Genomic DNA, 25,429 nt, shown 5'->3' on the forward strand with positions numbered 1-25,429 from the left:
AATAATGATATTGAACATTTTAGAGTGTTCAAAATACGACATACTTGCCCAATTAGCCCCCTTAACAATAGACTGGAATGTTTTTTATGAAACAAATCATTTACTTTTGTTTAAAACGCTAAAATTACACAGTTTTTCATTATAACAAATTTTTCTTGGTTTTGTTATTAATGGCATTCCATTGCTCTGTCTTTGTTTTATCAAAACCTACATGTCGTAAAACCTTTACAATTTCGTTCATTCTTAAGAGTTAGCAGAAAAAGCGTATCTGCAGTATGACAAGTAAAGCTTAGTATTCAGTTTATTTAATTTTGGTTTGCTGTTGCTCTTCCATTCCTAGATGGTACAGTTTTGTAGCAACTAAATATATTTATTATACAAATTCAAACACAAGCACTCGGTCCAAAACTTGTGCGTTCACACAATAATTATGTTTCCAAAAATCTAAGAACGAATTTAAAAATGTTAAGGTCAAAAATTTTACTTTTACATTTCCAGAAAGAATTATCTGTACATGCGTGTCAGTTTGGCAGTTTTTCAATTAACAATCATTTTGCCTGACAATGTGTTTTTTTTTTGCTTCAAGATTAACAACAATCAGATGCAAGCTGTGATGTTTTTAATTGAAATTGAAAAAATTTACATATAGTATGCCTTTGGAACAATTTCTTCGACTAACAGACTTGAGGACCCCATACAAAACAAATTTCGCCCCTCAACATAGTTGCAGAACCCAATTAAAATGCATCGAATTCTGCCGCCAAGATGGGAAGATATTTCTTTGTTGTGTATGGGTAGCTCAAAGCTATAATATTAAATAACAAAATTATAATTATGTATGTGGTTGTTATTTAAATTACTGTACGTTTAAAAATAATAACTAACAATAACAGCAGCTTTTCAGCAAACTAATGCAAGTTTTTACAGATTTCAGGTCTAAATCAATTCATTGTTGAGGTTGAATTTAGACAATAACTTACTGCTTCTAGGGACAGGTCTAAGATCAGTTTTCTGGCGACATTCTACTGTCGGTACAATGGATTAAAGTTCTAGAGAACATTAACTCGATTGGAGCTATCAAACTGGTAGTTCCTAGACTTGTGCTGGCTGTATACAATTTGAAGCAAAAACTCCTACAATAATAAAATTAGTTACATTATATTTTTACAGTATACTTAATTGGTTGTTTCTCTTTATCTTTTAAACACTTAACACTCTGCTTGGCCGATAGCTGTGTGGTTGTGGTGTGGTTTTGTGGGTAAGGTGACGGCGATAGCGACGACAAGGACGACGACGACCACGACTACAGTTGTGCAAGCGAATCGGATCGTATTAACGGCGCTAAAGAGCTAGGAGCTTTGTGCCCCGACTCGATCTCGTACTGCACATCAAGCGAGACCCCTGAATGTAATAATGAAGAAATTCAAAATCGATATGAGACATAATCATTTCGTAAATATATTAAAAAGTATCCAATCCACATTTCCACCAGTAATTTCAAAATATTGTCAGCTGTCTTGCTTACGTTTCTTCTCCAGCGCTGCCTGCTGGTTCTCTGGTATAAATATCGCCACAATTATTGCGCAGAAAACGCACAAGGCTCCGAACACAAATGGCGGGCCGGGCACATGCTGTGAAATTCTCTCCACATTTGTGGTGCGATGGTTCCGTTGCGTTGAGGCGAGTTCGTCAGTTAAGTCTACATTGAATAGGTAGAAGATTACACCAAAAACCGCGGGACCCAGTCCGTTGCAGAGGCCACGCATGCCGGTGATCATGCCCTGCACAGCGCCTGTGTATATAATTGGAAACAAATCAATTACCTTGCAGCATGGCAGCATAATTAAAAATGAAACCATTGCCCACCTTGACTCTCGGGTGCTGCATAAAGGGAGACAAACGCGCTGATTGCGGGATACGTAATGGAGCCTAAGGCAGCCACAACGCCGGCAGACCACATCATCCTATAAAAATCAAATAGTGTAATGAAGGAACAGAGATCTGCACTAGCAGGACCTACCATTTCTGACTACCGAAGCCGTACCAAAGCATCTGTATCATTTCCAGAGCCAAACCCACAATAATTGTTCGCTTAGCACCAAAGATTCTGTAAAGGACGAACGTCATATTTAGCCGATTTCAGTATAGGTTCGCTATCCACACCCACTTACGACATAAACGAGCCGAGGGTCACTTGCACGGTTATGCTCAGAATGCCGACTATTGCTATGAATATGGATACCTCCACATAGTTGAAGCCCATCTTCAACTTTAGGTAGACAAACATACAGGAATACTCCCCGGCCTCGGGCAGGTAGGACAGCAGAACGGTAAGGCAGAGCATCAAAACGGTCTTGTCGGTGCCCACCCGACGCAGCGCCTGAAAATGTCATTTAAATGCTGTAGATTAATGGAGCGAATGGTATGATTCAGTATCGTACCATAAACGGATCCGCCTGCTCCCAGCTTATAGGAGCACCCCAAGTAGCCGGGCGCATCTTTTCCGATAAGCTTTCGGGCACCGCGACTAAGATAAAGAGCACATCCAGCACCGCTATGGCTGTGGATAGCGCCACCACTAAGGTGTCGCCATACATGTCCATTAAGGCATTGCCCAGCGCAGGAGATATGACCAAGCTAGCGGCAAATGTGGCCGACGCCAGACCATAGGCCTTGGAACGTTCCTCCACAGTCGTAACATCGGCCACGTAAGCAAACACCACTGAAAAGGTGACGGCGAACGCACCACTAATTGAGATCATAGCAAAGAACCACCAGGTGTTGATCGACATCAGTGGAATGGGAAGGCATGTAAAGAATACTGTAACTAATAGGAAAAATTTGCGACCCCAAATGTCTGATAGCGCCCCAATTAGCGGCGCTGCCAGGAATGATAATATGCCTTTGATGCCCATTACGAGGCCGTTCATGAGAAATGTGTGATCTGGAAATGTTTGGTTCAGCGTCTGGAAAAGTTTCAAAACTCAAATTATTAAACGTTCTTATACATTATGTACATGTATCCAATTGGAATACATACCGATATTATGGGCATAGTTAGCAGGCCCCACGCAAAGAACTCTAAGAATATCACAACCAACGCATGGTGCACACTCGGTTCCCCAATGCCGGAGCTCTGTAAATAAACATCAGATTGAGATTTCAAATCTTATTGCCTTATTGCGCTATTCAGTTAACACCTGTATTTGTTTTTGGTAAATAGGTTTTACTACTTATATGTACATATGTATGGGTTTTGTTATTTCCAATTAGTTTCAAGTTCAAACATATGGTACACAGTATTTGCAGAGCCACACATATAAACACCATAAAGTTGGCTTGGGTCCATAAAAATAACCCCCTGTTCTGGCACTAACATTTAGAGCCTACAGGCCCCACATAAATACCAGACCTTTAATGACTTTGGAACGATTTCTTTTGGGTGTTTGGCATACACGTAAATACCTTCTAGAAAAAGTTGCTACTATGTTTGCTGTCTTTCTATATTTATATATTTTTTACAGCAACAGTATTATAGTCCAGAAATAATATCCCAGACTTGTGCAGTCATACTTAAGTACAGCTAGGACGATAAATTGTTTAATTGTTTGGCACAAACTCTGACAGTATGTCAGGCAATATTTATCAGATAAGTCACGAAACTCTCTAGAGAATTTGCCTTTGGTTAGCAAATCGTCGGCAAACCCCGTCGGTGTCGTAAAACGTCAAAAGATTGCATTTCTGGACGAATAAAAGTTATGTTGACTATTTATTGTCATTTCATTTGCACTTTTTTAACTAACTTAATAGAGTTATATTTCTGTGATTGTGGATTATCACTTTTAATACCATCAAACATGGGTTTAGGATTGGATTGCATGAGTGACAGATTCTAAAATTTCACCAAAAATTAAAAATCGGTAAGACTATGATGGGTTACGATGTCAATAATAAAGAAACCTTTTGGCTTTTGCACGGACTGTTCCCATAAAAGATCTAAGTTATCGTACTCTGATTTCAATGAAACTTCACAAAATAGAGATACATTTGAAGAGTTTGGTTACGACATTGAAAAAACCAAAGAAAGTATTGTTACCAAGATTAAGTTTTCACATAATATTTAATAAACTTGGATGGGTCTGGAATGTTATGGGTGTCTAGCTGTTATGGTTCAAAGGTGCTCGAAGTTCGTACAGACAGATAGAGATGTCTATAGCATGGGCTCTGTCGAGCGTTCTTCAACTGCCTCTCCTCTATATTTCGACTTCTTTGCATAGTTAATAAAGAATGGAATAAAGCCAAACACTATATATCTTAGGTATTATAAAAACAAACCCTCGAATACTATTCCTAATTCTATCATGCACCAGGCCGCTTAAACAAATTAGTATATTAACTGTATTTCAATTATGTTGAAAAGTAGGCTGAATGAGGAATGAAAACGGAACAAGCCGAGCTAGGCCTGCTTTAACCAGTTCCCATTAGGAAATGGACAACTTCTTGGCTGATAAGGTAATGTTTTTTCGGGGCATAACAAACCTTGCAACAGCACATGCGGCAGAAGACGCGGATCCATTCAAAGAAACGATTTCGGCGAGGTGGCTGATGCTGTTGGCCACTCGGCGATACGCCCAACGAACGTACCGAGATGTAGGAGGTGGCCGAGTGGACGCGCCGGTGCGTAGGTGTGCCGGGAACAATGGCACCACTAGCCGGACCCACAAGCGACTCGGCAAAGGCGGCGCTTGGATGGGCGGCATGCCGCGAGGACTGCAGAGTCAGAGAATTAGCATTGCTAACTAAGCAGAGCGATGCTCCCCTTACCGTCGCCACATTGTCCAAATCCAGCATTTCGCCAGTCCCACTAGCCGTCGTGCTGGTCGTGGCTATCGAAGTGGAGAGATTGTCTTTATCTTCGATGCCCGTGGCTGCCACTGCCACTGCGTCTGCGGCTGATGGAATAACACGTAGAGCATTGTGGGTTTTTAGTTGCGAATGACGCTTAATGAGTTGTCCGATGGAGCTGCTGGCGGCTCGCTTCGCATTATAGGCCGGCGATAGGGCCACAGAGCTGACAGTTTCGAGATCGGCCGTGGTCGGCGTAGAGGTGCTGCTGTGAGTGCTTTGGGTGTCTGTGTGCTCGCCGAGATCGGGCTCGAGTTCGTCCCTGATATGGTGTAGGCGTCTGCTGCTCTCATCCAGACTGCTGCCGGTCTGGTCCGCATCCTGCGCGGCCTCCTTCTTTGTGTGCATTTAATCTCTCTGTCCGTTCGTCTGCTCGAATTATTCGATTGCTGTGCTCCTCTGGAACTTGTCGCCTCTCCCCCCTTGTTCTTATGAATTTCGCTCGATTTGTTCAGTTGTTGTATCACTATTAATTCCATTTCCACGAATCCCCATTCATGCTACAGAGAGTTGTTGGCTTTGTTTTGGGCTTCCAGGCAAAGATCACAGGCGCACAATTCTTCTTCTCTCCTCTTCGCTCTTTGCTTAACGCTTTAGCGCGTCTCTTCTTTCCTTTTATCTTATCATTTGTTTGGCTGACAGATTGCGAACATCTGCCTACAAACGTGTGTTATGCTTGAACTTTATGGGTTAGGCACTTCTTTTTAGCTGCAGTTGTATAACCTCAGCTCTTTTATTTATCCGCTCTTTCACTTATGTTTATCTCTCTGGATTTTGGTCGTAGCTGGAAGACTTGCTCGAGCTATGCTCAAGTTTTGCGAGTTGACTTATTTGGCGGGCGATTAGTGGACCCAGCTAAGTTATAAACTACAAAAGATTGTCAATTATCTGTGTGCTGTGGAAATTGAGGTCTCGAGCAGTTAAGAGGCAAACTGAACTGAAAACCTAACAACAACAAAAATTAACAGCAGAGCTTTGCATTTAGAAGCATTGTTTTGAAGATTTACAAAACTAGTCGGACTCTGTTTGTTTTTTTTGTTGTTTTTTATTACCTGTATGGCCTGTCAAGGGGGCAGTGGAGGCGTGGCTCGTTTACTTAACACAATTTACACTTCCCAGTTCAACTGGAAGACGAACAACGCACAATATAGAGGATTGGACTGATGGAGCAGTATTATGGTTATGTAAACCAAACGGCATCTCAATTTTGACAAAAATGTAAATCGTGTTTGACAAAAAGTTTTTCTCTTCTCTTTCATTTAATACGAGTACATATACTCAAATTAGAATCTTCAACGACAACAACGCGATCGCCTCCCAACAGACAGACCCATTGCCCGTATCGCACTGACACCGAAACTCAAATGGAATGAAAATTTGTTGTTCTACAGATGACGTATTCGGCACAAAAGCACCAGCAACAACAGCAACAACAACAACAACAGGGAACAGCAGCAGAGATCGTAGCTAGAGACTGCGGCTGAAGACTGAGAAGAAAACAAACACTTAATTTGCATACGAACTAGAAGAGTTCCAAATTTTATGCGCCGGTCAATTAAACTTTTCAAGTGGCAGGCATTGAAATCCGACCAGCGGATATATAAAGATGAAAATACATATGTGATGTGTATATGGATACATATACACTTTCATGGGGCAAGAAATTAGTAGTAGGAGCTTCTACAACATACTCTTAAAACGTGGTTAGGAGCGCACGCGATAAGATTTTAGCTTTGCGAATGAAATATGACCAAAAACACTTCAAAGAAGAGATTGGAAATCTATGAAAAAAACAATCATTAAAAATTAATTTTACAATTGGGATAAAGCTTTAATTAATTCATACTTTGTTAATAAGCTGTTCTGATTTTTGAACAATAGAAGGCTTCACAAACTGAATGTGAGACTAAAATCACAGCTGCCTTTAGAATTTTGAAGACAACAAAAGACTATAGAAAGAATAAATCTGTGAGTAAACTGAATATGAGATAAAAGTGAAAATTGACTTTAGAATTTCCTTTCCAGAAAAATGAAGACAACAACAGAGAAAGACAATATAAAGAATAAATTTGAGAGTAAACTGAATATGTGATAAAAATGAAAACTGCCTTTAGAATTCTGGATCTAGAAAGATAGCTGAAAAACACTATATAAATCTAAAAACTGCAACAAAGACAAAAAATCGAATATGAGTTCGTCGGCGTTGAAATACAGACTTGCAAAATGGAAAGTGACAAAGAAACTCTATTGATTTATTTATTTGCACACTGCCTGCGGCTGTTGTCGCAGTTGTTGCCATAAGTTTGCCTTATTAGATGTGATGGCGGTCAGGGACATGCAGACACATATATATCTTATGTACTATATGTTGGCATGTATGTATTTACGGTTTTTGGAAACAATCCAAAGGCAACAAATTGTTCTGGAATGTCCGGGGAATGTTGAGAATTAGATTAAAAGAAGGCCAACTAGGCAGCAACGAAGCCATATGCATATACACTGCGTGACAAAAAATGATGCAACCAGATGGAAGGAGATTAGACAGCCCCAGTCAGTCCGTCAGTCAGTCATTTACTCAGTCAGTTAGTCAGTTAGTCAGTCACTCAGTCCGTCAAAGGTGGGCATAAAAAAGCTGGCTTGGAGGTTTCGTCTTTTGCCAAGGTCGGGTGGGCGAGTGTGGCTTTCATCGCATCATCGCTGCAATTTTTTGTTTTCTAATGCCAATATGCCCATGCGAATGAGAAAGTGAAAGAGAGAGTGCGGGAGAGAGAAGATTGACCAACGCTTTAAAGTTTAGACAAACATTACTCATACGCAGTGTTGGCTTCCAAAGCAACTCAACCATCAGATTAAATAAATGATGTTCTTTGTAATCTATTGATTCCGTCAGCAATGTGTTATGTACATATACAATGTACATAATATGAATTTTATATACATATGTATGTAACACAAACGTTAGTTGGGGGTTTAGTTTTGCATAACAGGCATAATGGGATTTCATTTTGTTTAATGCCTCATATTGTCACGATTTAATTATTATATATCACGGAACTCTATTTATTACATTTATATTGTCGCAATTCACATTCACGTTGTTAAATATCTATATTTTTAATGATTTTTAAATCATAATATTTTTGCATAATATGCTTTTTTCTTTGCACACAGTCCGCGCGAAAATATTGTAAATCTACGCACAGCAAAGCAGTCGAAAAGGAATATAAACAATTGAAGAACTAAAAGTTACAACAACAATAAATTGTTATAATTTTTTATGTACCGAAGGCAACGAAAACGACAACGCGACAACAAAATGTGAACAACACATCCTCGTGCCTTTTCTCAATGAGCTGGAAAGTGACTGCCTCGTATTGGTAATGAAAACTTTTCCTTCGTTTTGTACCAATTTTTTGCACGCGACAGCCTGCAAAGCTTAAATGGGTGAGCTTTTTCGGTATATTCAATGGCCGATATAGTATATAGAATATATATATACCCCTATGTAAGCAATTCTGTAGTAAACAGAGTAATGGACGGCGAAACCTCTGGAGAAAGTGTGTGCAAATTTAATTCAGAACTATCTCCAAAAGAGAGAGAGAGGCAAGAGAACAGCATAGAGAACTATGATGTAAAATTGTGATAAACAATTGCTTTTCATACTCTACTTTCACTTCACATCTTTTATCCCATTTCACTTTCAGTACTTGACTCCAAAGACATGCATTTTCACGGCACCCTTTTTCTCAGCAACAATACTTGGGTTTCTTGCCTGCATTTTCATTTTGATTGTTGTAGTTGTTGCGTGTTCGTGTCCCGAACCCACGCATGAGAGCTTTTCATTTTAGACAAACTACAACGCTCAAAAGCTTAGCTATGTAAGTTAACCGACTGTTTTCTTCTCTTCGGCTTCGTTTTGGCTTCTCTCATATGTTTATTGTGTGTGTGTGTTGCCGCTAAATTACAATTATTTATTAAGTCCAGCACATATAAAAGTAATTAGATCTTGTGACGTTCTAATGACATTAACATTAAATGCCTCCAAATTGGGTGACTCGAACATCAATTATGTATAAAAACAGCAGTAGTGGATTACGCCCGCTTCTGGGGTATCCCTCAACCAATTGGGGTGTAATTTTATACATTAACATCATTATATCAGCCTTAGCATTGAAGAATGAAGGATTAGGCTGAAGAGAACGAGGGTTTCCTAATAACATAATAAATGAACTTTCGAATGATAAATATTTTATTTATTTTAAAGAATATTAAAATAAATAAAAACTTAAAATAACTTCTTCGTTTCCTTGAATAATTAGCTATAGCCGTGGATCTAAATACTACATAGGACTAGTTAGCAGGGGCGTTTATGATTCCAACCGAGCTCTTGCCCTCAGACAATTATCACTATAAGCCGGATATATTTATTTGGTACTTACGCCTTGAACGCATTCTATATCCCTTTTGCATAACCATCTCTTAGGAATATAAAATTTATGAACCAGGGAGAGAATTCAGATTAACTTGTCTAATTAACTCCAATAAACGGAGCCTTGGCGATTTCCTTGTGACAAACGTTGGGCGGCCAAATAATTCTGAAGAAGTAACTTAAAATATTTCCAAAACAAAAAAAAAAAACTCGAATAAAACCAGCTAGCTTACAATACCTTATATTTTGGAGTACTTTGTGGACACCTTGCGATATCTGAATAGGTTTATACAACTCTACTATGACAATCGTGCTTTATAATTAATAATCAGGACTGCTGATAACCGATACCATATATCTGAACATATTAGTCTCACACACACATACATACATACATACATATTTGAATCTTATCCATCAATCTTGGTAACTAAAATTGTACATTCCCATATGTAATAGAATGCGCCACAGTTTATGATTATGATTCATAAAGTCGGGCGCCGAATACGACTAATGGAACTGATAAGGCACCATCAGCCCGCGTATGGGGAGTGGGATCGTCGTAGAGGTATGGGATTGTTTGTGGTTACTTACTGTGACAACATCGCTTTTGTGCGCTCGGTTGCGTATGACAATTCCCGCCAAGGGTTTTTTAACGTAAATTTTCGGCATCTTGGTGGCTCGTTCTGAGGACGCCACAGTAGCTAAACGTGGCTAATAGAAGCACTTGCAGCGCGTATGACGCGCGAAATATCGATAAACAAGTGTATGCTTCTCTTTAAACACTAGTTCGTACATAGGGTGTGGGGGTGGTGTAATTTATTTATAATTATTTCACAGCGACAGCGACGAAAACGAAATGCACTAGCTGCCTAATATTTGGCAAATTCTTTGGTGGCGACAGCACATTCATGCCTGTCTTGTTTCACTTTTGTTGTTGGCCGAAAAGGCAGCACCCAATGTAGTTAGTCCCGAGCGATAATTGTGCAATAAAATACTTAAATTGCTTAAATTCACTTAGAATTTTATGCATTCGTAAACGCGTACCTATATATACGAAGAAGAACGCTTCGATGCTAAAAAATACCAAAGAACACGCCACAGCTGAGCCGTAGGGTTGCCAATATCAATCAGTTCGGCCGAAACCATTTTATTACATCGATATGTGATTAATGTTATCCATGCAACAGTATATAATCACACCACTAGCTATTGTAAACGGTAGGCGGCAGCTCTGTGAATCAAAATAATAGACGTTTTTTCTTACTGCTTGAATGAAAACGCAAATGTGCCGCATACGCATCTGCGTTGAATGACATTTAAGTAAGTCCAATGAGTCCAATGAGAGTACACTTAATAATCTATACTTTATAGTTTTGCACGTTGAAAATGGTACGCGTTTTATTTCTTCACCCTGATTTGGGGATCGGCGGCGCCGAGCGGCTGGTTGTCGATGCAGCTCTTGCGCTCAAGGAGCGTGGCCATCACGTCAGTTTCCTGACGAACCACCACGACAGCACGCACTGCTTCAAGGAAACAGCCGACGGCAGTTTTCCAGTCGAGGTTGTGGGCGATTGGCTGCCACGTAAGCTTTTCGGACGATTCTATGCCTTCTGCGCTTACCTCCGCATGTTGTATGCCGCCTTCTATGCCAGTTGGTTTATGGCTGGACGCGAGCAGGTCGACGTGGTATTCTGTGATTTGATTTCGGTGTGCATACCCGTTCTCCGTATGGCGCGCCATCGTCCGCGTGTCCTTTTTTACTGCCACTTTCCGGATCAGCTTCTGAGCACCCGCGAGGGGACGCTCAAACGAATTTATCGTGCGCCACTCAATTGGCTAGAGGAGCGAACTATTGGAATGGCCGATAAGGTACTGGTGAACTCGAAATTCACGTTGCGCGTTTTCCAGGACACATTCCGTCGGTTAAGTATTGTGCCTGATGTCCTGTATCCTTCCATACACACACAGTACTTCGATCAGATAGAGCACAAACTAGAGCAGCGCTCCAGCGTCGTCGATGTGCCTTTGCACGCTCGTGTGCCGCGTAATTCCTTCATTTACTTGGATATCAATCGCTTTGAGCGCAAAAAGAATCACGCCCTTGCCCTGCACTCTTTGCGCCTCCTGGGTAACATGCTGCCGTCGTTGGACTTCAAGCGCTGTCGGCTGATTATTGCCGGTGGCTACGATACACGCTGTTTGGAGAATGTCGAACACTACGCTGAGCTGGAGCAGCTGACGGCCGAGCTTGGACTGCAGGATCACGTAGTCCTGCTGCGTTCGCCTACAGACGAGGAGAAGTGTCGACTGCTATATGCGGCACATTGTTTGCTCTACACGCCGGAAAATGAGCACTTTGGCATCGTGCCGCTTGAGGGGATGTACTTCTCGAAACCCGTAATTGCTCTTAACAGCGGCGGACCAACAGAAACAATCGTACATACATCTACGGGCTTTCTGTGTGAACAGAATGAGAAAAGTTTTGGTGGCGCCATGTATCAGCTTTTCCGTGACGAGGCCTTGCGCCTCAAAATGGGCGATCTGGGACACAAGCGGGTCCAACAGAAGTTCTCTTTTGAAGCGTTTGCGAACAAACTAAACGAGATTGTGAAGGAGATGATTCCTACCAGCGCCCAGCAAAAGAAATTCGACTAGACTTTGTTATTCCATTATGGTTTCGTGTATTAAATGATTTGCTTTTAGACAAGAATTAAGATGCTAACTAGAAAAAGGAGATACAAACGCGAGAGTCTACTCATCGCGCATGTACAGATACAGATAGCCCAGATCTTTGGGCGGATTCTGCGACTTGGCCACCTTGCTGTCATTAAAGATGACCCATTCACCCTTCTTCCGGATGTGGCAGACATAATGGCCGACTTGAGCTGAGGTTCCCATGTGCGAGATGAAAGCCACCAGCTTGTATCTGCCAATGCCATCGCGATAATTGGTCGTGGCCGGCTCGGACGAGGCAGTCGTGTCAGCAACGGTTGGGGCGGTCTCTACAATGCTGTCGGCGTGTGAAAAAATCCAGTCGGTGGCGCGCTCCACATTGCCATCGGTGGCCTTCAGAGCTGTTACAGCCTGCAGCTCGTCGAAGCCCATGCTCATGAGCATGGCGAGACTCTCTGGATTTGCAACGAAACAGTCGGCGGCGCCGTCACCGATCGATTGATTGTTGGGCACAACAAATGGATCGGATATGTCTGGATCGGCAATGTGCTCCATTAGCCAGTTGGAGGCGGCTTCCAGGCCAATGTTTCTAGTATGGAAACACGCGCGCTTACAGGCCTCCTGTGGGTACCCCATATTAAGGAGCTCAGACAAGACGTTCTCGTCGAAATCAAACTTTGGTTGTTCCGCCGGTGGCTCCGGCAAGGGCTCCTCACCTGGCTGCAGGCCGCCCGTTGAGCGCCAAGTGCAGAGATCCAGCTCATCAGGCATGTCCACCGACACGTCCAGTTTTTTAGGCACCCAATCATCGCCGAGCGTAAATTTGGCCAAATGAATCATTAGAAAATCGGGCATGGTGGCAAGTCGCGTAGACTTCTTAGCATTGGTTTTGCCATTAATGGCAGTCGAGTAGAACTGCTCGATCAGTTCGTTGCCGAAAAAGCGCTCCAAACAGGCCTGCAGCGGGACTTTATGACGTACAATGTCTCGATCGACGGGTCGCTGGCCACGGGACTGCGCTGCCTGCACGCGATCCTGATATTCCTTTACTTCGTCTAAATTGGTGGCTTTCTCTAGCGGTATCGTCAACCGCAAGCTAGACTCCTCCCGCGTCTTGTACTTCACCTTACGGCTACTCATGCACTCCACACGATCCTCCAGCTGGAATTTGAGAGCATCTCCGGGATTGAATTGATTGCGGGAGTTGCGATCGAGCAGCATGAGCAGATGCAAGTAAAAGTCATTGGCATCCTGTTGCTGTTTGGTGCTGAAATCCGGGTGATTCTTTCCCACAATGCTCTTGAACATGGCCGGCGAGATGCCTGTCAGCTCCGAGTCCAGAGTGTTCTCCGCAATGCTGCTATACTTTCCCGATTGCAGGCCATTGCCCAGCTTGGCCATCTGAATGTTAAAATCGTTAGCTGGATCGTTTGGGAATTCGTTAAAGTAAGTCTCAGCCCCGTTTCCAACGAAGCGCTTCTGAAAATCGGGTATTACGAACAACACTTGCATCACGCTGTTAATGTAGCATGAGTTGCCCAGATTGCGCATTCCTGTGTAGCCGGGTCCAGCCAGCGGCTGCAATTCGCTATCGCTCTCAGTCAGTACCGACCATTCGCCGATCCGCTGGTTGATCTCCAACTCGAGTTCTACCATTGACTTCTCACTTTTCTTCATGGCCGCCATGTTTATACCGAAGTGGGCTAAATGCTTCTCAAGATAGGGATCGAGGACCATATCATCCTCGGGATATGAGAACACGTCTGACTTTCCCTCGGCAGTGATGGTGCCCAGCTTAACGGCCAAAGGATAATTCGTCTCCCTGTAGTGTTCGATGGCGTGGTCGTTGCCACCGCTTCCGTCAAAGAACTTACGGCCGCACAATATGGAGCCATCGGTTAGGTTGAGCCACAAGTTGTTGGTCAGATCACATTTTTCGCATTTCCAACCGGACGGCGGTATCTTCTTGCCATTGCCCAACTGCTGCAGATTTTCTGCATATTTGGATGTCTGGCGTACCTCGCCATCCCATGTGCCTGCATCAGAAAGGTGATGAGTCATAATCGAACTCAGATGATCAGTTAACTTACCCGTCAACGTGGCCTTCTCCAACTTAGCAATGGCGGAATCAGCTGCAAGTATGGCCTCTACGGATTGTGTGACGCGCATGGGTAAGTCTTGATCCGGAAAGGGGATCTTTTTATCGATAGCCGGCGCTACAACAATGCTATACGTGTCCTTAATCTCGTACTTCTTAGCCATATCAGTCTCATTGTAGCCGCCTTCAACGCCAATGGCGAGGCGTGTTATTTTCCGCTCCGGTTCGGCCTCTTTGCCGGCCTCCTCTTTCTCGGCGTCGCTCTCCCCCTCCTTAATAGTCTTCTCACGTTTGATGTGCAAGAACACATTGTTTCCCGACTTTCGGGCATACTCCCGCACATATGCCTCCCCAAAGCCTAGGAAGCTGGTTAGACTCACATAAAGTCCAGTCGGCGTCTCTGCATTATCATACGAATAAACACATTCGTCTTTGTAGATAACCGCATTGCCGCAAGGGACATTTATTTTTGACAAGTTCTTGCGCAGCTCCTCCATGGAAAGGCTCAACCGTTGGCCGTTTGTAGAGATGAAAAGAGGATTTTTTGCCGCTGACAGCTCACCAGGGTTTTTTCAAGCTTTAAAATTTTTTAAATGCAAAATTACTCGGCAAAATGCTGGCTAGAGGTGAGCAAAGGCCAGGTTTGTAGTTGTGAAGCAAGATATCGTTGTCGCTTAGTTCGATATTTTTCGATTGAGCTAAATCGACTTTGGCTGACATCGTATAGTAATCGCAGCCAACTTCATTGTATATTAAATATTTGGATTATTTTCAAAACTTAAAAATTGCCGTGGGCGTTATATTTATTGTCTTAGCATAATTTTCTCTAAATACGTATACAGGTTGCCGTATTTCAATTAAATTTTGTTATTTCAAAGTTTGTTTGCAAATCACGGCGCTTCTGCAAAACTATTTGGTATAAGAAATGCTTTTTAGTTTAGGTTCTGTGAGACGAGCTATGAAGTCATTTCGTTTGTCTACAATATCTTTTAGAGTTTTGACCCATTCAGAATATTCCATTATGTTTTTTACTTCGCAAACCACATCTGATTCAGTGGGGTCCATTGACTTCAAAGAGAAAACATGACCTCCAAGCTCCTCGATTTCCATTTTATTGAGCTGCAATTAAAATTGCGGAATGTTATTATATTCCGGAAAAAATATAGATTTCTTCAAATTAACCTGAATATGAGAACGATACTTGAACTCAGGATTTGAGAACTTTCCCTTAACCTTCTTTGTCTTGGCAAATATGATAATCTGCTGAAATAATAACGCGTGCAAGTCGTACTTCTTCCGGTCCCCATAAAATTTGCAAATTAGAGGTCCTTGCCTTAAAAATCTGCCCTGAGCCGTTAAATCAGCGCCAAAGTCCTCCAGTCCTTCCAGCACTACCCTCATATTATCCACTGCCCGACTCACGGTCAATAACTTTGTTCTGGTCTGCTCCAAGAGTTGCAGATCTTCCTGTAGCCCCGCCTTTTCGGAGTACTTAGATATCTCTTTTATAATAGGTTCATATTTGGGTAGCCGTTGGACGGGCTTGATAAGTAGGCTGGGAAGCTGCAGAATAAGTTATCTATTTTAGTGAAATAATCACAAACAAAGCACGACTAAAAAAAGTTCGGGATCAGTGAGGAGTACGTACATATTGTTCGTATCCCAACTTCTGGCGTATCTTATTAAAATAGTCTTTGTGCTTCTCAACTAGGAATTCCGATAGTGGATGGTTGCTGCAGTAATAAGAATACATATTAAACTTGGCTTGAGAGCGATTTATCAATGGACCCAAAGTCGTCGGTGAATTCAGGCAGTTCTGCAGACCCTTTAAAAAGAAACTGTGTGGGAATTATTGCAATATCCATTGTGTTTAAATAAATATTACTACTCACTCCCTGTGCCACTCGTAAATGTCGTTGATATTATTAAATATCAAGTTTTTTTTAGAACCTTTCAGATCGTCGGGCAAAGGTATTTCATTTTTGGGATCTTCCATCTCTACCATATACCCACTAACAATCTGATTGAGATATTCCACATAGACTTTTTCTGAATCAATAAGTTCTTTTATAGCACATTCGCGAAGACGTAATGCCTTCAATTGTTCATTACTAGCGACCGACGGCGCCTGTAGAGTGGCAAATGAGCAATTCAAAATTCTAGTATACAAATTTCAGATCTCTGTGCTCACCACTGTATTGAGGATTTCTTTGGGAATCTCCATAGCACTAGAAAACCTTGGTGGAGGTCAAGCCCGAAACTGTAACTTTTGTCTTTAATGACTCACAACGAAAATATATAACTATATAAAATACTAAATATTTCCTTCCACCTTTCACTGCTTTCCTTGGCTGCTGCCTGATTACTGTTTAGAAATGTATTTGTTTCTACTTACTACAAGTAATGCCCATTTAAATGACTGTTTCCCCCAGTCACCCCAACCGCAAACTATTAATAAGCATATATAAGCTGATGTAAAATCAAGGCGTGGTCGAACATGCCACTAACTTGTTTTAGTTATACTTGTATTAATTAAAACCAATAAGAATTCTAAAAAATTCGGGATTAGTAGGCAGTTAGTAAGTCGGCCAAAATATTATTGGCGTTAGTAAGTCGGTCCAAAATATTGTTGGCGCATTGCACTTCTTATAAAATGGTAAAAGGCGTATCCTTAGGTACACATTTGCCTTTTGAGTGAGTGGGATATAAGCTTGTCAGATAAGAAGCTTCTCGCCAAAATTCCAAAACCAAAATGTATGGTATCAGAAATATTTCTATATTGAAGTGTGTTTAATTTTTGTTTTGACGGTACAGTCCTTATATTTAAATACACATTAGCCACGTTTGCTTTATTATTATTTATTCACTTTGATAATTTTAAATTCAGATTACATTGTGTATATTTTTATTTGGATATACATACATTGTTCTTTGTTTTCGGTTCTTTCTTACGCCTTGCTGTTGATGTTACTGTTTTCTGTTCAGATACCGGCGCCCCGCTGGCCATTGATTTGTTCTTACGTGACTAAAACACAGACTAACACGTGTATTTATTAATTAATAATTTTTTGGTTTCTTCTCTTTTCTTCTATGCTGCTGCTTGTTATTGTTTTTTGCATCGTAATTGTATAACTATGAATATATTAATTTTGTCATCAATATGCGGGGGTACGTGTACGTGTATTTTTTGTGTTACATTCATTTAAATTCAAAAACACACATTTAAATAGTCACAGTTATCCTAAAAAATTACACGTCGTTACGCCATGGCTTACTATACTTACCTTTGCGGAATTAAACAGTTAAGATATAAGTATGTATATAACAACAATTAGTATAAATGATTAGTCGAAACTAAATATTTTACATATACATGGCATATATGTATGTACATACTCGTATGCACCCATAATTAGGTTTCAAATTATTATTTTGTTAGATGTTTAGGGCAAGGGTCACAATATATGTATCTACTTGTATAGAGACTCGCGACTGTGCGTCAAAATTTAACTCAAGTTGTCGAAAACTCTGTATGGGAAACCAAGCAGTATGGTACAACTTCATTTGAAGTTTACAAATGTCTGTGTATAAATAAAATCAAATCCTGGTCCTTTGTTGTTATGTGCTTTTCTTGACTGATTGAATATGACTGTCATATCACATGCATATACTATATGTCCGATCGAGGCTTTAACTTGCATTTCATTTCATTTCATTTATAATGTTCGGTTTTTCTTCGAATATCTTTGTCTTTGTGCTAAATTTGTTTTTGCTGCAACAGCTGAACAATCGCTGCAGTGTCTGTGGCGGATATTAATCTTATCAATTTGCCTAGGAGTGTATATCCGACGAATGTAAACAAAACTCATATCTCCGAATGTTTTAAGTATGCTTGCTTCAGACTAATTTTAAAGCCTATATTTTATTTTTTGTAAAACATTAAACACAAATACATTTCCTTATATATTCATAGTTTTGTTTGTTTTTTGTTTATCTTTTTTATACATGCCGCTCACTCTATTAATAGAATAAAACGAGTCATACTTAACATATTGCACGCATTACGCGCACTTAGCAATAAATAATAATAGTAATATTATGTGTAATAATAAAAATCACTGCCGTGCTCTGCTAGTGTGCCACACTTAGGTTCCAAGAGTAAAATAAAATTATATTTAAATAAACTTAGGCATTAAGAATTAATGTGTAGTTATTAAATGCAAATTAAAATTTAATTTTAAATTATAATCCAAGTTGATTGCTTTTGATATTGTTGAGTAGTTGCTGTTGGCGCCGAAGGCAGGGCTTACAAAAACTAATTTTGATTCTTGAAAATATACAAAAACAACAAAGAAAGGGGAGAAAACAAAATTAAAATACATACTCCGAGTTATAATAGTGTTTATCGCTCTGGAAACCATACGTAGAATTCATTTAGATATTACTTTCTGCAGCTCAGTTTAGTATTTTTAGATTTCGGAATTATTAGCTTTTGGTCAAAATAAAAAGGGGGAACGTTCAACGCAATGTTTCACGAAATTACAAAAGTTATAGCATATATAATACTTATAGTTGTCGAACAAAATACCATTTAATTAAACTACGACTTGAGTATGTTTCCGGGGTATGTGCCAAAGACAAAAACACATGCACATACTATACAGACAAAGGCGAGGCAAGTGCGCTCTCTCTCTCTATATATATATATATATAGATATATAACTGATAAGTCTAAGTATTTTTTTACAATATCATTTTTGAGTTTTAGTGTCGGTCGGTTGTTTTATTCCCCCAATATGCTTTGGAATCAAACTTGTTTTCACTTTTGTGTTTTCATTTGTTTCATTTGGTACTCAATAGGGCTGGAGAGCGCGAACATCAAATCGTTTTGCTTCTCCAGTATCTCATTTAGTTTGTTGACCCATTCGGAGTAGCGCTCCGGCGTCGACGCCTGACACAGCATATTCAGATCAGGTCGATTGGGGTCGGTTGACTTCAGTAAGAAACTGTTATCGCCGCGCTCCTTCATTTGCATTTTGTTCACCTGTCGAGACGAAGACATTGAAGAAATTAGTCTTCGCATAGTTTATATACAAGTATGTAGTTTAATGTGATTACCTGTATGTGCGAGCGATACTTGAATGTGGGATTTGAGAACTGCGTCTTCACCTTCTCAATGTCGGCAAATATGATGATTTGCTGGAACAAAAATACCTGCAGCTCGCGTTGTTTCTGAGTCGCATCGTTTACGCAGGTTAGGGGACCCTGCAGAATCAAATTTCCCTGTGCGGTGATTTCGCCATCAAAGTCCTGCAGACCACGCAGCACCAGCATCATGTCGTTCACCGTCTTCACCACAACCTTCATTTGTTGGTAGGCCTCCTTTAGAATGACCACCTCCTTGTGTAGCCCAGCACTCTCCGTTGCCTTCGTTATTTCTTTGATCAGCAGCTCGTATTTTGTGATGCGCTGCACGGGCTTGATGATCAGATTGCTCAGCTATATTGTTCATATGAGAGAAATTTGAGAAATTTGCGGTTTTAATATACAAATAAGGATACTTAAAATCAAAAATGTATAAGGAAGATTTTTTAATAAGATAATCAGGTGGGTGAGTGTTTCGGATTTCGAGCAAATATGTCCAAAATTGTACAAAACAAAAAAGCTACATTAAATTAAATCAACAATATAATGTTCATACAATAAATTTGAAATGCATTTCAAATAAATCGAAATAAAATGAAAAACACAGCTAATTACATACATTTTTAAAAACAATGAAGTGGCAAAGGAAATGAATTTGTTTCTCTTTTTTCCCAATTCGATCACTTTTGTCAACATTAATGTATCATTATAGGAGTGAGCATATCTGTTTCGTTAAATTTGATCGAATTTGAAAACGAGAAGCCTGATAGGCATCAGTCTATCAGAGCACTGCAATAAATTTTAGGTGTAGACTTACATCCATGCGATGTCCCAGCTTCTGGCGTATCTGATCAAAATACTGGAAGTGCGCGCTGACAATAAACTCCGACAACGGCTGATTGCTGCAGTAATAATAATACATTGTAAATTTACGTTCCGAGCGTTTGATCAACGGACCCAGGTCAGCGGGCGATTTTTGACAGCTGCGCAGTGCTTTCAGAAAGCAACTATAAGGGATACAATTATAATATTTATTTGTTCATCTGGGCTTCTGGCTCATTGTACTCACTCCCTATGCCACTCGTAAATCTCCTTGATGTTGTTGAAGACCAACTTCTTTTTGCCATCCTTGAGGTTGTCGGGCAACGGTATATCACTGTTGGGATTATTTGTCTCCGCCATGTACCCATTGACAATCTCCTGCAAGTCCTGCACATACGACTCCTCTGTAGAGACCAGTTCGGCCAGAGCACATTGACGTTTCCGCAATGCAATCGATTTGCTATCCATGGCATCGGTATGATTCTGTGGAACAGTTTGCAGCAAGGCCATTAATTAAACTGTATAATATATTGGGGATTACGATTGGGTGTTACCTCATCATTGTTAACCTGATTATTGCTGTTGTTCATCTCCGAGCTGGCACGACCATTCTTGCTGGAATTTTCCGCACTTCCGCTCTCCACACGACTCTTGGACTCGTGCTGTTCCTGCGAAGCGAGACAAACAAAGAAATTGTTTCAACTTTTCTTAAAAACTAAATGCAAATATTTTACTCACTGTTTTCTCTCTCACGATTTGCTCAATTTCCGAGAGTGGATTACCGTCCATTTTGCCTGTGCTCGCCTGAAATGAAATGAAATACATTAATAATGAATAAAACATTAGTTCAATTTGTTATTGTACAATAATACAATTCTTAATTCTGCAATGCAGCGAAGTTCTATATCTCTAATAGCAACTTTTTACGTCCAATAATTCCCATTTACGGTTTTAAAAATGTTGATAAATTTCGATTAATGATCATTTAGGAACAATTTGAGAGAATGTATAGAAAAAAGAGATTACTTTCTAAGGCAATCAATTCATAGACAGTCGGGGTTTGATTTCACAGAGTCAAGGTTGAAGACCTTATTGGAAGACTTCGGGTTGGATGAATCAATTCTAGAATGGATTTTTGGGTACTTGATTCTATGATTGGTTTCTTAAAACACTGCCTAAAACCTTTGGTCTGATGTTTTTAATGCACAGAGGAAGGCGGTTCAATCCCTGATGATCCCTGATATATAATATAAATATAACCAATTGAAATAACCAATAATATTGAATGTTTAAATCGGACTACTCCAAAATACGACTATAATAATAAGAGTCTGGATACTATTTTGAGAATACTCAGGGAAATGTGATCAGTGATTTTCCTTTTGCTTAGCTTGGTGCTTGAAAACAAACCGATTTGTCTACTTAACATATGGATATGGAATGATAAATGGTTTGTATTGTGTAAACAAGAATGCTTGAATTCCCCTTAAATATTTTCTATACGAAATACCAATCAGGTTTATTTCATCACACACACACACACACACATTTAACATTTAGAAATAAACATTGCATTCAATCGGAAGTGAACCTGAGTAATACTTATACACTAGTGACGTCTAGTATTTAGCGGAATTGCGGGTTGTAATTCAAAGTATTTAATATTTCTCCTCTTTATACATACAAACAATTGAAAAAAGCAACTCATAGCGCACAGGTTTTGCCAAAAATGTGCCTCAGACGTAGTTTATATTAATTAATACATTTATCGCGGACTGCTTTTATGTGTGAACCGAAATATAAGTCGGTTTGTTTGGTTTCTTTATATGACGGCTTGTTATTGTTAATTTTGTTACAACGACGCCCAAAACTTATTCCGACCATTTGAAGTTCGCAAAGCAACTGAGCGATCGAACGACCGTTTTTACAACACCCACCAAAAGCCACACACACACACACATGTGTATGCACATATATTTACATAACAATAAAATGAAGAAAATACGCGCAATCAACGCGTCGCCAACAATTCATTCTCAGTCGGCCGTCGGCCACTTAAAGAAAGGCGTCAAAATAAATAGTTTTATTGAGCCTACATACGTATAAGCATTATACATATATGCGCAACAGTGTTGCCGATTCCGATGTGGCGAAGGAAAAGCCAGATCAGCTGTTGAATAAGCTAGAAAAACAAAGCTAAACACATTATAAATATACCATGAACAAGCTAGAAAAAGCTATTTATTATATGTCTACTCTATAATTTCGTTGTTAACGGATACGTTCCTAGGGGACTTTACATTTAAAAAGTATATCAAATCCTTTTGGATAGGATAGGTCTATTTGAACGACATCGCTCGTTCGAAGGATGATCTGATCTGACTAAAATAAAACTAAAGATTATAATACTTAGTAACAGTATGATTGAGAAACAGCTATCAGCAACAACCAGAGCATTATACAATATGTACACAAGCACTATCGTCAACTTCTATATATTGCATACCTTTTCTCTTTGTAAATGCATTGATTTCAAGTCGCTATGTCGCTATTTGAAATATTTCAGTTGTGGCGGGAAATAAAAAGCTAAATTGGCAACACTAATTTGTAGAGCCCCTAGATATTATGCACTCTCCCAACCACCCACTCGCTCTCTTCTGTCTCTCTCCATCAACGACGTCGACGTAGACATCGCCATCGACATCGTGTATTTGTGTGTGTGGGTGGAGTCCATTAAATTTTAAATATGTACACAAATTAGTATGTGAGGAGATAATAGAAATGTTTGTTTGTTTGGTTTCGTTAACACATACATACATGCGTTCGATTCGCAAGGCATATCGTGCATTTGAAATACACGCATGCATATGTATCGGGAATTTAGGAAAGTCAGGGACAATAGCAACAGCTGATATACTATATATTTGAAACAATGGGCGGTAGGAACGAAGTCGGTGCTCCAAAGGAAATGACAATGTAAACATGCTTGTCTGTAAGTAAACAACTCAAGCGTCGTGCCCTAAGTTGGCCTCAAAACCCCAATTGTTCTGTTAAATGTGAATGTGCGAACAATTTAACAATCGAAAGAATTTACAAACACGCATACTTCGTCTTGTTAATGGGAAAATATTGAACAATGCTAGACCTATGCTAGACCTAACCCAAAAATTTGGGGGAAAAGGTACAAACTGCAGTAGTCTGCAGTCTGTCGACGAATTGAGGTCGGAACGATTTCAATATTTAAAACTTGAGCAATACAGCAATAAAATTGATATGTATTTCCGACACGATTCTATATATACTTAGAGACACCTTGAAATTGAATTTCATTCGTCAAGAACTCATGAGTATTATGACATATTAAAATGGCAAGGGGCAATTTAATTATGGATAATGAAAACTTTGTAGTATCGCAACTGAACGTTTTGTACATTTCAATTCTCAAGACTATCTTTGTATAATAAAATGTGTCTAATATTGAAGTTACAATTCATTCGGGAAATATAATTAATTTCCAATAATGTTACAGTGATTCTAAGAATTCACTAACATTTATATTATTTCAAGAAGTACATACTACTATATGGGAAATGTGTTACTTAAAAGTTCCAAATATATTCCAAATTTTTAAAGAGTTAGTTTCAGAAAATAGTTGAGTGTTGTAAAACCTAATGGAAATCAAGTTATGCCATGATGTAACATAAATATAAAAGGGGTTTGCTACTAGCTGATTAGAAAACCGATAGTTCCTATGGCAGTTATAATATATAGTGCGCCGGTTTAGAAGAGACTCCAGGCTATAGTGAGGTATTATAAAAAGCTACGAAATACCAACGATAACGATGTTATAAACAATATGGTTCCTATGGCAGCTATATCATAAATATATATATAAAAATCTGCATATGTTTTAAAACAAACTTGTTGTCACTAGCGTTTATGTCATACAGACAGACAGACGGACGGAAGAATGGATTGATATTCCTTGGGGAACTTACCAAATGGGGTGAGCCCTCGTTGAGATCCTTTGTAAATGCAGGCGGTCCATTGGCCATCAAATGTGGTTCCTGTATGGGCTTCATGGGCGGTGGCAGCTCAAGACCCGCTTCCTCTTCGGGCTCGAAATCCTGCTGTTGCTGCGAAACATTTGTATACTGTCCCACTGTGCTGGCTGGTGACGCCGATGGCTGCTCTGTCTCTTCGGCTTGTTTCTGCGATAACTACGGCGGGAGAAGCGTGCAAAATGTTATAAATAAAACTATATACTTTGAAGAAGAAGATTTTCGTGCCATTAAATTGAACGCGTCACTCACCCGCATATTCTTCTCGGAGGGTTTCTTGAAGAGTGATTTGTCTGGTGGCGGCTTTTCCACTTTGCTCTGCGATAGCTTAAGCAGTGGTGCTTGGAACCACTTCCGCCTGTAATGAGAGGGAGAGAGAGAGAGGTGTATGGGACGTCATTAGAGGTTTGCCCTGCATATCAAATTTTATCACTAATTAATAAAGAATTACAGCAGCATGCGTAGGGAGGTCGTCTGTCCGAAATCAGACATCTTGGTGGGGAATGTGGCACATGACGACAATAAGCGAACCACATATATATGTGTCTGTCTGGATATACACAATAAAATTGAGCGAGTTAGCGACGCCGCTATGCCGCCGCTACACTTTGCCGAAATCTGTCTGTCCTGCTGCCTAGTCGGTCTGATACTGCCTGAAGCGCAAAATTCGACGACAGCAGAGCGCTCGGCGGCCACTTGGCGCGTCAATGGCAAATCGCGCACCGCCCCCCACCACCCAATTCATACTAACCACTCTTAATACTCTCATACATTCGTACATATGTAATTTATAGAATATGCGTGAAAATCATGCCCACTGCAGTATGCGCGCACAGTGTGGCCATCGCACTAGTTCCTTTCTTCAAATTCGAATCAGATGGCACATTGCTAGATTTTGATAAGGAAATTGTTAATCGCCAGTTACCGCCGTCGAGTAATTAAAACGTACTCTATCAATGACACCTTTTACAGTAATTCTGTGACGTCAGCAGAACAAATCACACAAATATTACGTATACGTCTGTCTATATTACGAATCGTATTATTTACACCCAGGGGAAAGAATGTGTGCACAAGAAGTCGAAGAAGAGACTTCCCAAAGCAAATACAAGGTTTTAAATAATACATGTTTTAGGCTCAGTTAAAATTATGTGACTTTAAACAAAACATTTCAATATACTCGTCGTATAGCAAGATTAAGTTGGACAATTGATTATCCCATTTAAGATTACTTCTATGTATATACTATATTCCTCAAGGCAGGTGCTGAGCCCAAAACTATAATTGGTAAAG

At 40.1% G+C, this 25,429-nt stretch overlaps 5 protein-coding genes across 9 annotated transcripts in view; 1 reads left to right on the plus strand and 4 right to left on the minus strand.

Annotated features, from left to right (window-relative positions):
- Positions 1-78: 78 nt before the first annotated feature.
- On the minus strand, positions 79-10,367 carry LOC115632420 (hippocampus abundant transcript 1 protein). Of its 3 annotated transcripts, none has more exons than XM_030529560.1 (10): positions 8,189-8,252; positions 4,825-5,772; positions 4,540-4,770; positions 3,041-3,136; positions 2,442-2,966; positions 2,172-2,380; positions 2,021-2,107; positions 1,867-1,964; positions 1,526-1,792; positions 79-1,401 (listed from the first exon to the last, which is right to left on the minus strand). In XM_030529560.1, exons 2-10 carry the CDS (start codon positions 5,251-5,253, stop codon positions 1,304-1,306), a joined length of 2,040 nt encoding a protein of 679 aa, XP_030385420.1. In that variant the 5' UTR covers positions 5,254-5,772; positions 8,189-8,252; the 3' UTR covers positions 79-1,303. The 3 variants fall into 3 exon arrangements, with proteins under 3 accessions (XP_030385420.1, XP_030385419.1, XP_030385421.1); XM_030529559.1 differs by lacking the exon at positions 8,189-8,252 and adding an exon at positions 5,958-6,201 and having other exon boundaries at positions 4,825-5,800; XM_030529561.1 differs by lacking the exons at positions 4,540-4,770; positions 4,825-5,772; positions 8,189-8,252 and adding an exon at positions 9,929-10,367.
- Positions 10,368-10,544: 177 nt separating this feature from the next.
- On the plus strand, positions 10,545-12,047 carry LOC115632428 (alpha-1,3/1,6-mannosyltransferase ALG2). Its single transcript, XM_030529569.1, has 2 exons — positions 10,545-10,657; positions 10,709-12,047. Exon 2 carries the CDS (start codon positions 10,724-10,726, stop codon positions 11,990-11,992), a length of 1,269 nt encoding a protein of 422 aa, XP_030385429.1. The 5' UTR covers positions 10,545-10,657; positions 10,709-10,723; the 3' UTR covers positions 11,993-12,047.
- On the minus strand, positions 11,990-14,743 carry LOC115632427 (ubiquitin carboxyl-terminal hydrolase 5). The gene is made up of 2 exons (XM_030529568.1): positions 14,101-14,743; positions 11,990-14,046 (listed from the first exon to the last, which is right to left on the minus strand). Exons 1-2 carry the CDS (start codon positions 14,603-14,605, stop codon positions 12,089-12,091), a joined length of 2,463 nt encoding a protein of 820 aa, XP_030385428.1. The 5' UTR covers positions 14,606-14,743; the 3' UTR covers positions 11,990-12,088.
- Positions 14,744-15,017: 274 nt separating this feature from the next.
- Positions 15,018-16,332, minus strand: LOC115632637 (rho guanine nucleotide exchange factor 25-like). Its single transcript, XM_030529867.1, has 5 exons — positions 16,300-16,332; positions 16,001-16,236; positions 15,757-15,946; positions 15,291-15,671; positions 15,018-15,227 (listed from the first exon to the last, which is right to left on the minus strand). The coding sequence occupies exons 1-5, from the start codon at positions 16,330-16,332 to the stop codon at positions 15,018-15,020; spliced, it is 1,050 nt and encodes a 349-aa protein (XP_030385727.1).
- A 619-nt stretch (positions 16,333-16,951) lies between these two features.
- The window catches only part of LOC115633047 (triple functional domain protein-like), a 32,814-nt gene continuing 24,336 nt past the window's right edge, over positions 16,952-25,429 (minus strand). For 2 of the 3 annotated variants that reach the window (XM_030530391.1, XM_030530392.1), the window contains 8 exons: positions 24,389-24,494; positions 24,074-24,295; positions 20,814-20,879; positions 20,630-20,743; positions 20,323-20,558; positions 20,071-20,260; positions 19,227-19,607; positions 16,952-19,152 (listed from right to left, as the gene is read on the minus strand). In XM_030530391.1, the coding sequence (XP_030386251.1) occupies positions 18,928-19,152; positions 19,227-19,607; positions 20,071-20,260; positions 20,323-20,558; positions 20,630-20,743; positions 20,814-20,879; positions 24,074-24,295; positions 24,389-24,494 (1,540 nt within the window). In that variant the 3' untranslated portion in view covers positions 16,952-18,927. Of the gene's footprint in view, positions 19,153-19,226; positions 19,608-20,070; positions 20,261-20,322; positions 20,559-20,629; positions 20,744-20,813; positions 20,880-21,759; positions 21,799-24,073; positions 24,296-24,388; positions 24,495-25,429 lie in introns of those variants that run through there. The other variant, XM_030530393.1, reaches the window with a different exon arrangement.

Source organism: Scaptodrosophila lebanonensis, unplaced genomic scaffold (genome assembly GCF_003285725.1).
Source record: "Scaptodrosophila lebanonensis strain 11010-0011.00,11010-0021.00 unplaced genomic scaffold, SlebRS2 tig00001415-arrow-pilon, whole genome shotgun sequence".
NCBI classification, from domain to species: domain Eukaryota; kingdom Metazoa; phylum Arthropoda; class Insecta; order Diptera; family Drosophilidae; genus Scaptodrosophila; species Scaptodrosophila lebanonensis.